The 13,679-nt window shown below is 45.6% G+C and overlaps 1 protein-coding gene across 3 annotated transcripts in view; it reads right to left on the bottom strand.

Annotated features, from left to right (window-relative positions):
* The window catches only part of CACNA1H (calcium voltage-gated channel subunit alpha1 H), a 199,371-nt gene extending 186,208 nt beyond the window's left edge, over positions 1 to 13,163 (bottom strand). For 2 of the 3 annotated variants that reach the window (XM_050967253.1, XM_050967254.1), the window contains exons 1-3: positions 13,056 to 13,163; positions 10,220 to 10,353; positions 702 to 799 (exon numbers count right to left, since the gene is read on the bottom strand). In XM_050967253.1, the coding sequence (XP_050823210.1) occupies positions 702 to 799; positions 10,220 to 10,353; positions 13,056 to 13,148 (325 nt within the window). In that variant the 5' untranslated portion in view covers positions 13,149 to 13,163. The remainder of the gene's footprint in view (positions 1 to 701; positions 800 to 10,219; positions 10,354 to 13,055) is intronic. The other variant, XM_050967252.1, reaches the window with a different exon arrangement.
* Positions 13,164 to 13,679: the final 516 nt, after the last annotated feature.

Raw genomic sequence — 13,679 nt, 5'->3', positions numbered from 1 at the left:
ACCAAGCAATTTGTTGTCTCCACAGTGGTGTCTCCGGTCAAAGCTCCTCACCCATCACAGAGCCTCAAACCAAGGGATACGGCCCCTCCCAGTGACCAGTGGGGCAAGGATCTCTCTGAGACACACTGCCATCATCACCGAGGGGCCATGGACAGTCACATGGCTTTGGGATCCTCCCCCATTGCCGGGTCTCAGAGCACAGGCTCCAGCCAGAGCCTCATCCTTCCTTTCCAGAGTTCAGTTCAATCTCTCTCCCCTTGAGCCAGGAGCTCCCAGTGCCCCTTCCCAGGGCTGGGTTATAATGCAAACAATCCCGTTATTCCCTGCTGGAGCCAGTCTTGCTCCCTCCAGCTGCTTCCTCATGCCAGCTACAGCTTCCTCGGTTTCTGCCCTGCCTGGGCCTCCCAGCTAGAGTGTTGCCAGCTGCTCGCTCTCGAGACCTCTCCTTTATAAGTCACATGATCATCATTCTCCCCATCTGGGGAGGTGAGTTAAGCTGGTCACAGCTGGACTGAGGCCCACTTCCTCTTAAGGGGTCAGATATCTTGTGACAATGGGATAAACAAAGAACATATGATGGATCAAATTTGCATGGACGTCAGTAGGAGCCACACCAGCTTAGCTCCCTGGTGCTGTGCTACCTTCCCCAGGCACATACACATTTGTGTTCATCACTCTGGGAAAAAAAGGATTTTACTTACTTGGGACCCTGTTAATGGCTCGTAGAGGCCTGAGTACCCGGACAGTTCGGATGGCAGATAAGCTTACATTGTGCCCATCCAGAGAATATTCCATCATGCTAAGGAAGAAAGAGAGAAAGAAATCAGAACAGAGGTGTCTCATCTCCTAGGCCTCACAAGCGTGCGAGCAGGCTGAAAAGGGGCAGTTCCTAGCTGCTCAGGTGGGACAATTAGCCGGACAGTACGTGCCCTGGCTATCTCAGGATTAAATGAGACAATGGGCACCATCATGATCTGCAGGATTAGCAGAAGGCTATTGCAGAACAGGATTGTTGCAGCACCAGAAGAAGCTGCCTACCTAATGCTGTGATTTACCTGCTGAAGGTAGTGACTCCTGGATAGGGTGACCAGATGTCCCAATTTTATAGGGACAGTCCCAATTTTTGGGTCTTTTTCTTATATAGGCTCCTATTACCCCCCACCCCCATTCCAATTTTTCACATTTGCTGTCTGGTCACCCTACTCCTGCAGGGGGAAGTTTTATGAATGGAATGCCAAACGGTATGTCTACACTACCTGCCAGATCGGCGGACAGCGATCGATCTAGCGGGGGTCAATTTATCGCGTCTAGACTAGACGTGATAAATCGACCCCCGAGCGCTCTCCCGTCGAACCCTGTACTCCACCTCCGCGAGAGGCACAGGTGGAGTCGGCGGGGGAGAGGCAGCAGTCGACTCACCACATTGAAGACACCACGGTGACTCAATCTAAGTACGTCGACTTCAGCTACGTTATTCACCCCCTCAGTGCAGACCAGGCCAAAGTGTCACTGCCTGGTGTCTATGAGTGATCTGGCATCCTCTAAAAGCACCCGCCATGGTGCATTACACTGAGGTGCAGCTACTCACTGAAGTCGTCCTGCTGAAGTCACTGCGGCTAACCACATGCATTAGTGCCACTCACCATGACTACTGGGTGCAGAATTAGACCCAACAGAAATTGGAGGCAGAAGGGAAGGGTAACCTATTAATACCCATGTCAGTGACAAATTGGTCTTTACAGTACATGGTCTAGTATTTTTGCCATGTCCCAAGCCATGCAGTTTCATAGATTCCAAAACCAGAAGGCCCCACTGTGATCAACTCATCTGACCTCCTGTATAACACAGGCCAGAAAACTTTCCCCAAAATAGTTCCCTTTAGAAAAACATCTCGTGTTGATTTAAAACTTGTCAGTGATGGAGACGGACTATGACCCTTGGTAAATTGTTTCAATACTTAATCCCTTCGCTTGGGAGATTATTCCACAGCTCCGCACAGCTCACAGTCAAGAAGATTTTCCTGATATTCCTTTCTCACTACTCCTGTGACACCTCCTTGTACTAACCCTGTGTATTTTCATGACAGCTTGGCGTTTTTTTTCCTACCATAAAAATTTACAGAAGAGAGCTGGGGAATGACATTCAGGTAGATTGGGCTGCATTACATTATTAAAAAAAAGGAACATTTTCTTTTTCACATCCTGTTGCCATTTCACACGCATGTTTCTCTCCTAGCCTGAGAAAGACGTTAAATTTAGTCAGTTTCATTGGTCTTTTATAACAAGGAGTAGTAAACATGTGTCAGGCTTTTTTTTTTTTCCTTTTCTTAAATAGGGTTCTGGCTAGTTAGCTTGGTTGTAATTTATAGCATTTGAACTGACTACAGGGGAGCGCTTGTAAATATGTCACATTTCTCTCACTACTCCTGTTCAGATACCACAATGCATCAAGAGCAAGACTGTGAACCAGTTTTTGGTACCAGAAAGGCTTTTTTTCTTTTAAATAATACACAGATTAAAAGGTGGAGTGGGAAGGAGGAAAGCCTGACAAAAGCAGATACCCAGAAATGTTTCCATCCAATATTTTAAAATTTCAGTAGAAAACATTTTTATTATAAACATTCCACAGTCGTGTTAAGACATAGGCACTGAGATTGCCCATGACACAACCAGGGAGTGAAAGTGAAACCGAAACCAACTAGAAACAATAGCTAAATTGCTTGTTTGAGAGTAGTCATGCAAGTGGTCCCACTGATTTCAGTGGATTACTCACGAGAATAAGGTTGGCAGCATCAGGGCTTTAGAAATCATATTTTAGCCTAGTTTTAACAGCACACTGATTTCGGTTTCCAGGTCGAGTGAAACGCAACAAAGATGAAGCCAGATTCTCAGCTGATGTAAATCACTGTCGTTCCATTGAGCTATGCTGATTTATACTTGCCAAGGACCTGACCTGAGATTTTAAAAATTTGGTACTTTCAATACTCTAAAGGTACAATATGGTAACAGAGATGGGATTTCTACTTTTTAAATATCTCCACTTTATGATGACAGCACATCTTTCAGCAAATTAAACCAAGGATTCTAACTGGTATTTTTATGCTAGCACGAATGTGGGAGGGCAAGGTCATGTTTTGCAACAACAGTCTGATAAACTACAATATAGTGGAATCCTCTTCTCTGGAACATCCAGATGGAAAGACAAGTGTGGCAACATTATGGTGATCCCCATTACATAGAGTCACAGGAAGGCATTGTGCAGAGGGTTATTACGAAGTTGTTATCATGATTGCATAGGAGAACTAGATGACAGATTTGCACCCATTTCTTAGAGTGCTTGCTCAGATTTAACATGCATTCACTTTGGCTTATGCCTCCGTTTGTTCACTTTCCACAATCATTTGAATAACTGAGTTTAACTCACATAAACATTCTCATAAAGAACACGGACATGTGTCCACGTACACTCACACTTTCGTTCGAAGTGAACGCAAAATCGGCTTGGTCTACACACTGAAAGTGTTGCTTGTTCATTTGTTCTCCAAGCATACTGGCATCTTTGACAATTGAGAAGTGTGCAATGTAACACTTGGCCTGATTTGCACCAGTAATTTTGAATATCTGAAAGTTCTGCCAAGGACTCAACATACTTTTTACATTCTGCCAGTGGGAGCAAATCTATACGTCTGTTTGACAGAGGTAAGTCTGGGTATAAATCTGTTCCAAGTGATTGGTGATACACCAAAGGACAGAGTTAAGGCTATTTGGGAAGTTTAATTTGGAACTTCAAGAATTTCAGATATTTGATTTTTCCACACCTTTGGCTGGAGTTATTCCTGGTATACCTCTATTACTTAACTAATATTACAGCAGGTAGGAAATTGGCCCTTTCACTTTAATTTAGCATTTTTTTGGACTTTTTTGCTGCTGTTTTTAATAACTTTTTTTCTTGAAGCATTTAATAAACCTTTACAACCCAAATTTACCTTCAAGTTTGCCTCTAGGAATTAAATTTAAATTAGAGGGATAGCTTTAAAATTTAGCACAGCACTAAAACAGTTCTGAAAACTAACCTGCATGTATTAAGCAGCCAGATCACAGAATATCTGGGATGCGGCGCTTAGCAGAAGCAAGGATCACACAGTGGGAAATTGATAAACACCAGTTTGCACCTGCTAGTTACAGTAACTAGGCCTGTAGCCAGCACCAGGTGTGCACTTCAAACAGATCTTTCAGGAACAGACAAACCTCTGTTTAAAATCACTGAAATGAATACCATTGATTCCCGAACCTCTTCCCTGGCTGACGTCCTAATAAGGTACACTTGCAATTTATCAGATGGCTGAGTAAGTGGATTCTACTGTAATTGGACACCAGTTTTAAAACTACTAACAGAACGTAAAAGCAGTTGGAAAGTGCTCCACTGAGAGTTCCTACACTGTCTGGGTGGGTATTAATCCTCAGATCCCTACCTAGCTTTATTCAGTTTGTCTCCTTTGCCTGCAGGAGGCTTGGCTTAATCTCTTGGGAGGGATAGCTCAGTGGTTTGAGCATTGGCCTGCTAAACCCAGGGTTGTGAGCTCAATCTTTGAGGGGACCATTAAGGGATCTGGGGCAAAAATCTGTCTGGGGATTGGTCCTGCTTTGAGCAGGGGGTTGGACTAGGTAACCCTTTGAGGTCTCTTCCAACCCTGATACTCTATGCAATAAAACCTTCACAAGCAACTCCAAACAAAAGCTCTCTTTAAGAGTGAAGTGCTTTAAATCACTTTTCTTGTTTTGCCATTGGTTCTCATTTTCACACTCTTCAGTTCTGACCCACCCAGGAGCAGGATACACCAAAACTCTTCCAAGGAAGCCCATTCGCCCATCATTTCCAGCTCAAATGTGCAGATCTGTGAGGGCATCTGAAGAAGTGAGTTTTTTTTACCCATGAAAGCTTATGCCCAAATACATCTGTTAGTCTTTAAGGTGTCACTGGACACCTTGTTGTTTTTGTCCGGGCTTTGAGCAATTTGCTGTTCTAAATCTCTGAACCATCTGCTTATAAAATCAGCGGCTGTGACTCTCAGTTACACAAAAAACACTTTATACCTCTCGGGCAAAACAAAGGGGCTTAAAAAGGTGTGAAAGAGGCACCCAGAGAACTCCCTCTATGTAGACCGTCTGCTGATGTCAGCCTTGCTCCCTGCCCGTTTGGGGAGGGGGTTGGGGTGTGGCAGGAGTGCATTGCACTGTGATTGTTTTCTGCTTCCTTGGGCCCAAAGGGGTCATTGGAAGCACACTGGAAGTTAGAGCAGCCTGGGGACTACTCTAAATTTACCCTGATGGCTGGATAGATCACCTCACAGCCCCAGATTACAAAACTGGCTTAAATTTACCTTTGCCCCCTGCCTCTATCCATGCCCCAAGTACAGGAATGGAGTAACTGAGAATCAGGCCATCTAAGTCTATGAACTTAAGTGTTAAATTTTCACAGCAAGGTAAAGTGAGAGACCTGAGAGATGCACCTGACAGATACCTGATAGCAAGAAAGCACTCGGGGGGAAAAATCCTTTCTCCAGTCTCTGAGCTTTACAGAAGCTGTGTAGTCAATACAGACTAGGACTGGCAGACTCATTGCACTGCATCCAGAGAGGATTAAGTAAGGGATTTGTTTCCTAATGGTCTGCGGAAAAGAATTGGCTTCATTAACAAACCTTGTGAATTTAGCAACCCTGTAAATGTGTTTCACTGCTTGGGGTTTTCCATCCTATATGTGATAGAGGGTGGAATCCAGGGACTCCCTCAGGGCATCTGTCTGGGAGAAAAGGCACCCTTGGCTGGGAATCAAATGGAAGACGAAGCGATTGGACTCTGTCTAGGGTAAAAAAACACATTGACTGGAATAACCAGAATTCTGCTTCCAGCTCTAGGTAAGCAAGAAGAGAGAAACACATTTAAAAACATGCAGCGTGGGGTGGGTGTTGGCTGGGAAACCCATCATCAGTTCAGCGGGGGATTATCCAATCTGCATTTTAACTAGCCCATGCTCCCCGCAAAGCTTCCCCCTTCTTACCGTTCTCCCTGGGCTGCTGCACTCATCTTCAGTGACCTTGCCCCTTCGTCCCACCTCCTGCCACTCTCCCTTCCATGTTACACCCCCACTTCCCCATTGCTGCTTTCACCCGTCAGCCCTTCCCTTGCCCTCTCCTCTTGTATTTATTTCCCCAAGTCTTATTTCTCTTGTTGTCAGGACAATTGCTACACCCAACTCTTCCTCTAGGCTGGCTCTAGTCTCTCTGTGTAGCCTTTAATGATGCTTTAGATGGGATGCGTTGGAAATACAAACCATTATGCGCTGATGCATAATAGAGGAGGACGGCACACCCAGCCCATGGGGTATAAAGTCATGGCAGACCATAGGCATGCAAAGACCCTGAGCATCCAGGAAGAAACAGTCACGGCCTCACATGCATGACACGTGTCCTGTCCTGCAGCAGCATCATTTGTTCATACAGATTGGACTATTGTCATGGCCTCAATATACCAGAGAACAGAAGTCACCGTTCTTTCCTATCTGCTCTCCCAAGAAAGGCAAGTGCTCTTTGGGCTGGAGAGCGATTAGATTAATGGCATCAAACGCATTTCTCACGATACAGGGGCCGCTCCAATGAGCGGTTATGAGGGGTCAAATGGCAGATCACATTTTTGCTGCTTGGACAATGTTTTTCACCCGGGCTCATGGTCAGATTCAGGGTATGTCTGCATTGCAGTCGGGAGGTATGATCGAGCATCCTCACTAAAAACAGGAGTGAAGCTGCAGATATGTGATGCTAGCTGACCAAGTAAACGGCTGCCTGAGATCCTGACTATACATTTGGGCAGCTAGCCCACGCTGCCATGGCTTCCCCACTATCTGTAGTGAGCTATCTTGTTCAAATCTAGGCTGGGAATGCCTACATCTGCCGCCGTCATGCCTCCTGATTGCCGTATAGACATGCCCTCAGAGGAAACGGAGCCAGCTTTCTCCGGGCTGAAACTTCCCATGGTACTTTTCTTAAGCAAGCAGAGACAGAGAGTATTCACTGCTGGAGCAGACTCCAGATGCAATCTGTTGCTGTCAGCAGAAGATCTGTTTATTTTGTAGTTTTCCCGCTTACGGTCGGCTTTCCTCGATAACTGTGCTAATAGTGTAAATCAGCTCGCTTAAGGAAACTGAATAGGGCAAATAGAATGGCGGGCACTCCCCATTTGTCACTCACTTCCCTGCTTATCAGAAGGGCCCCTTAATAGGCTCCATCACTTCCAGGTCCGCTTGCCAAGAAAAACAACCCACTTATTATGTCCCACACTGCTCGGTAAAACTGCTGCATGTTGCCCAGGAAAATCAGAAATAAGTTTCCAAAGCACTTTGTAATTCAAGTCACTCTCCAAGGCTCTCCTTTCTTTAGATCTGAAGGTGAAAACCTAGGCAGGGCTGGGGAACAGGACAGGGATGCCAGGGCTTGTTAGCCAAGCAGAAACCGACAAGGCAAATTAAGAGGAGAAATAGTTCATGTTTGGACCTCAAGTTCAAGTCCCCCCTGTGGGCGACAAAGTTAGAATTCCCACAGGTGTGCTCCTTCCAACTGCTCGAGAGGCCTTTGAGACTGGCTTGCAAATGGATCATTCTCTATATCAGTCCTCAGCATTAACAGCATCTCACCAGAAGGTTTTCTTGTGTTAATAATGGGTTGATTTTCCCCTCTCTCCTCCACCAGCCTTTTAGGTTTATAAAATGGGGCTGGAAAACTACCTCCAACAGACTTACTTGGAAGCGTTCCTATCTTTCCAGCTTACTGAGATACAAATACTGTGGCCAAGGGAAGTCTTATTGTTAAGCAGCAGTAGAAGACTGTGTGTGTGTGTGTGCGTGTGCGTGCGCGCGTGTGTGTGTGTGTGGCATTTTAATACGCATTGCTCTGATGCTCATCGTGATTACCTCTGGGAACCTCCCAAATGTTAATGGAATGCAGAACCTCCACTGCTCCCAGGATGACATGAGTGGGTGTTATCATTTGTATTCTAACGTGATTCACCTGAAGTCACACAGTGGCAGCAGATTCCAGACCTAATGGCTCCTGGATTGATGGTTTTACTCAGAACTGTGCTTGCGCACCTGGTTCCTGACTATATATATATATATAAAATACATGCTGGGGCTAAAAAAAAGTTAACTAGATTTTTCTTAAACTGTAGCCAAAGGCTGGTTCAAAGGAGGCTCAGCTCAGACCGTTTTATGTTTTATTCATACCAGTAAGTCCATTCCTAACTGTATTTCCGGACAAAAAGCTACATTAAGATGGAGTTAAGGTTGAGCATCACTACTTTTAAGGTAAAACACATTGCAAGAATGTTGTAATTACTCCCAAACCAAGTACTATAAACACAGGATATTCAAAGGTAAGGTTAGATGCAATAGCCAAACATTTTCCACTCCTAATTGTACATCAAGCAGGTAAAATTGCTTTGAGTAGGTATTGTCCAGTCTTAGGACCTATTTAGTTTATTTGTAGGACATTTTTTAACTTGCTCATTACTTCTCTGCAGCTCACTGGGAACCTGAAGTTGAAAGGAATCAGCTCTTCCCAGGGTGTTTGGAGTGTAAAATAACCATCTCCATAAACTTGTCTCAGGAGAATAAGCAGCTGTTGGGCGAGGTGTGTTCAAATGTCAACAAACATAAATTTAAAGCAGAAATTACCATGTGTTTATAATTTATGAGGATTAGAAAGTGTGCCAGAGAGCCAGCTCCCTGCCCTTCCCCCCACGGCTAGCCTGGCTGATGTTTTAACCTTCCTGAGCCAGATGCTTCTTGCTCAGCTGAAATCCGCTGCCTTTGTTCACCCTAACAGCACCCGCTGAGGCCAGTGGGTTACAGCAGCATGGTCGCTTTCCAGGTAGAGACAGTGTCAAGGTAAAATCTCGTACGTTAATTTAAATCCTGTATCCATGTTGCTAACATTTTAGATCATTAGCATGGACAGAACTCTTAAGGAACAGATTTGTTTTCCCCTGTTTTTGCTCTTTACTTTTGCATGTCTCTGAGCTTGAGCAAGGAGAAAGCCAGTCAGTTTCACCTTTGCTTGCAGTTGTTTCCTAATCAGTGTCCCTTTCAGGTGCTCAGGCACCAGCACAGGTTGCAATGTTCCAGCAACGGGCACTGCAGAGACACAGAAGGGACCCAGTCATTTGTCCCTGAGCCTTAACTGTGAGTTTTGGGAACATGCTGGTTACTACAGTGCCTAGATCTGAATGGATTTGATTTGACTGAAATCAAGCCAGCAAAGATTGCTATCTAAGGGGCTTGACAGCTCTTATTTTGGTACACAAGTTCACATCAATGGTTGCTGGGGCTTAGGCACATGTCTTTGGTACTGAAACACCCAGGTTGCCAGCATTCCAGTTGGCACTTCCCCTGCATCCCTCCACTGCTGTTCAGACCTCCCCTATGCCGTAGGGAGCATGCCTGCTGGTGAAGAAACTTCGACATCCACCGACAGATACATGACGCAGAGTTTGTGGCAGGACAAAATCAAGTGATTTAAATGATCGTTTAGCCCCCATCCCTTCGTACTCCAAACTTTCAGGGGCTAGAGAACGTCATGGTATGTCTATACAGGAAAGAAAAACCCACGGCTGACCTGTGCCAGCTGGCTTGGTCTCAGGCTGCAGGGCTGTTTCATTTCTATGTAGACTTCTGGGCTCGGGCTGGAGCTCGGCCTCTAGGACCCTGTGAGGTGCGAGGGTCCCAGAGCTCAGGCTCCAGTCTGAGCCCAGAAGTCTACACAACAGTGGAAGAGTCCTGCAGCCCCAGCACCATGAGCCCGTGTTGGCTTGCACAGGCCAGCCACGGGTGTTTATTTGCTATGTGGACGCAGCTTAGAATGCAGCAGGCTCAGGTGGATGGACTGCTGCAGAACACCTTCTCTAACCCCTTCCCTCCCTCCCAACCCTCAGGTTCAGGCTAGGCTGATGAACAGCAGTTTCCCATTTCATATTTTGCAGATGCTTTTGCAAAATCAATTACAGCTGAACGTAACAGCGTTTTATTGCCTCCGAGATCAGGTTTTACATGACTTTTCTTTGGCTCGCACTTGGCAGCTTCCTGAAGAAATACCCAAAAGCAGCCAGGGCGACTGGTGGATTTGTTTACGCCTCCAGTGCACATGGTTAATTTATGAGCTTTGGCTACTCACCCGGCCATTACGATGAAGAAGTCCAGGCGATTCCATGTGTCTCCTAGGTAACACTTCTGCCCAAAGATCCCCAGAGCTACCATCTTGAGGACCATCTCCACAGCAAAGAAGGCGAAAATGAAATGGTCAAATGCCTAGGTCATAAAAAGATGATTGCAGTGAGTTCTACTGTGATTCTGTATAGCAGAGATAAAAAAACAACCAGGCATATGTATATTTCTACTGTATGGATATTGTGTATCTACAACTGAGGTGATCAAACCATGGCTCATGGAGTACTGAAGTGTCAGTTATAAAACCCAAAACACATCCTGGATTGCCTGCTGGGTGATGATAACACTGACTGAAACACAACTGTTGGGTTTTTATTGCTGAGGAACAATAAGCAATTTCTATTCATCTAGTGACAAAGATACAAGCACACAAACATGTTATGCTTGTTGTGCATTTACTTTTGCATTTAAAGCATATGCAAATCAATATGCAAATGCCACACGGCCCTCGGGGTCCTGGCAAGTTGCCATTGAGAAACTCCTAGATACACGTGCTGTGCAGTTGGAGTGTCCAGGCTTTGAATCATGCACAGGCTGAAGGAAATATCGATCAGGCAGACCACGTGCTGCAGGAAAGGAACTGAAATATTATGAAATGGACTCATTGCTAAATATATGTTGCCCCATAAATTATGACTCTGCAGTGGGACATATTGATCGTTATTAGTCACACGGAAAAAGCTTTTCTGTTTTGAAAAAAACATCCTCGGGAAAGTTACAGCAGCTTCTTGATCCACACACATGAACGTGAACAGATCTACCCCTTCAGCCCCTTTTCTTTGTGATCATATCAGTCAGCAGAGCCTCCTACGTTGTACGTTCATTTTGAGGCCTGAATGGTTTATTGCCAAACGTAACAGAAAACAGGCAGCTGCAAACTGGCTTCCTTTGCATATACCTATTGGGTGTGCACCTGTGCAGGTGAGAGAGATCTATCTAGTCTAGCTGTCTGCTTACCTACCAACATTTCTCCTTTACAAACTATCCTGAATTTGTTCCAGCAGTTTCAGTTCATTTGATGATTGGCATCTGAGTTGTCTCTGCCAGGAAGCTCAATGCTTCCTACATCATGTTTTGGCTTCCATTCTCCCTGCAAGCTGGAGTGGGGCAGGGGTTAAAGTTGGTTGATTGTTCTTTGCATGTTTCGCTCTTTTTCTGTCTGCTAACTGTTCACAACATGCTCAGATTTTTACAAATATAGCTGACACGTTGTAATCATTCAATGCTCAACGCAAACAATGGTCATTGTACGGGCTCCTCGTGAATCGTTCACTTAGATTCATTTAAGTCACAAAGGTTATGATCTACACAGCCCAGAGCAGCGAGCCTCCCAGCTTGGATCAACAGACTTGGGCTCCCAGGGCTCATGCTACCACACTAAAAATAGCTGTGTAGATGTAGTGATGCGGATTCTGAAGCCTAGGAAGGAGGATGGGCTTCAGAGCCCTAGCTCCAGCCCGAACCACAATTCCGAAGTGCTGTCGACACAGCTATTTTTAGAACACTAGCATAAGTCCTCCCAACCTGAGTCTGTCAACTGGGGTGGGGAGGCTTGCTACCATGGGCTGTGTAGATGTACCCATAATATGGTTTCTGCTAACCGATTTGATGAGATTCTCTGAAGAGAACAAATAGTGAATAATCAATAAAAATGACTCTTGCTCATTCAGGAATCCCTCTGCTTGCATGCGGATTTGGGTATTTGTAAGAATGACAGACATCCACCAAGCCAAGATCCATTTGTGTGACCGATTGCATACAACAAAAGGCAGGAACATGGTTGGGAGGAATGGAAATCCTATGCTTCAGACCAGCTGCCATCTAATGGGGTCTAGGAAGCTGCTTTCTCCATGAGCAGGGTATTCCATGATTGCCTACCACAAATTTTTGCACCTTTCTCTGAATCAGCTGGGACCAGATCATATCATAATCCAGAATGGCAATTCCTAACCATTTGCAGTATTTTCTCAGCTCAGTTCTACAATTTATTCTGTAACCAATCTCTGGTGGTTTCTCTATTGCTTTGGTTGGCTCAGTTCTGCACCTAACATCTCATAACTTTAGGCTGGAAGGGTCTGGGGTGAGAGAACCCCTGGTTGTTGATAATTGCATATGATCCTTGATCGGTCCTTAGAGGTGGATGCATGTGATGATCTACTAGAGGTCCTAATGGTATTTCCTTACTGCAGAAGGGTTTGTAGGATATTAAAGCTACACGCGTGTTAGAGTCAAGCATGCCCAGGACATTACACAGACACGTGCCAGCCATCTTTCACTGGTTCACGTAATGCTTTGCAAAGGCCGAGCATCTCCACAGACATCTGTTTGGAGCCTGGAAGGCTAGTTAGTGAAGGTGGCGCATAGTCACAACACAGCTCTGATACCAGATGGAGCTGTGATGTGCTGCAAAGGGCGAGGGGCTTAGAGATGGGCAGCCCTGTGGCATATGTCAGCTATGTGATTGCCAGGCTCACGTGTTGCCCCCTGAAGCTCTGGGAGGCTATTAAGGTTCCAGGAAAAGAGTTTATGAGCCCAGGACTTGTACACCGTCCTCAGTGGACAATAATCTGCAGCTCGTTTGGATGTAGCTGGCAGCCTTAGCTGAAGAACAAAGCAGGCATGGGCTCTTAGTACACTCTAGCCAGATCGTTAGGCTCATGACTGGGAACAGAACATCAGGGCGCTGGCTCCTGAAAGAATCACTAGCCTACAAGGCTCCCTGTCCTCCATTGGCTAATGTTTTACCACCCAGCTGTGAATGTGCATCAGGCTCCATTCCCTACCTCCAGGATGGTGCATCGCTCTGACTTGCAGTCCACATCCTCGCAGGGCTGGAACATGCCCAAGGTGACGCAGTTCAGCAGGATGACCAGCATGCTGACATGCTCGAACCAGGTGAGAGCAGCGAGTTAAGGAGGAGGCACTTGGTCAGCAACGGGCACAGACAGGGAAAGTATCAGCAAAAACATGGCACCATTTACACCTCAAAGAACCAGCACTCCCAATCCAAACAACAAAAACCACCCCAAAGATACGCTGACAGCTGGAGGTTTTGGGAACTGAGGGGAAAAGGTCCCTTAAAAGGAGACTTCTGCTGAGATGAAAGGACAGTAGGGGCTTCAGAACAGTGCAATGAGACAAATTAGTAGATTTCACAGGTGAAGTTCCACGCCTTGTCATCAATTTCCATATTTCATACAGGTGTGAGAGCAGCCGAGGACACAACAATAATTCTTTGTCCCTCCATAGCAACCTTCATCTCAAAGCTCTTTATCAACATAAATCACCCAAATCCTCACGCTCCCATCCACAAGACAGGCTAGTGGTAATAACTTCTGCATTACAAAGATGGGGAAACTGAGGAAGGAATAGTCAAGTGACTTAGCCAAGGTCACGTGGTGAGTCAG

Source organism: Gopherus flavomarginatus, chromosome 9 (genome assembly GCF_025201925.1).
Source record: "Gopherus flavomarginatus isolate rGopFla2 chromosome 9, rGopFla2.mat.asm, whole genome shotgun sequence".
In the NCBI taxonomy this organism is placed as follows: domain Eukaryota; kingdom Metazoa; phylum Chordata; order Testudines; family Testudinidae; genus Gopherus; species Gopherus flavomarginatus.
The sequence above is the reverse complement of the archived record's forward strand: the minus strand, read 5'-3'. Positions and strand labels throughout refer to the sequence as shown.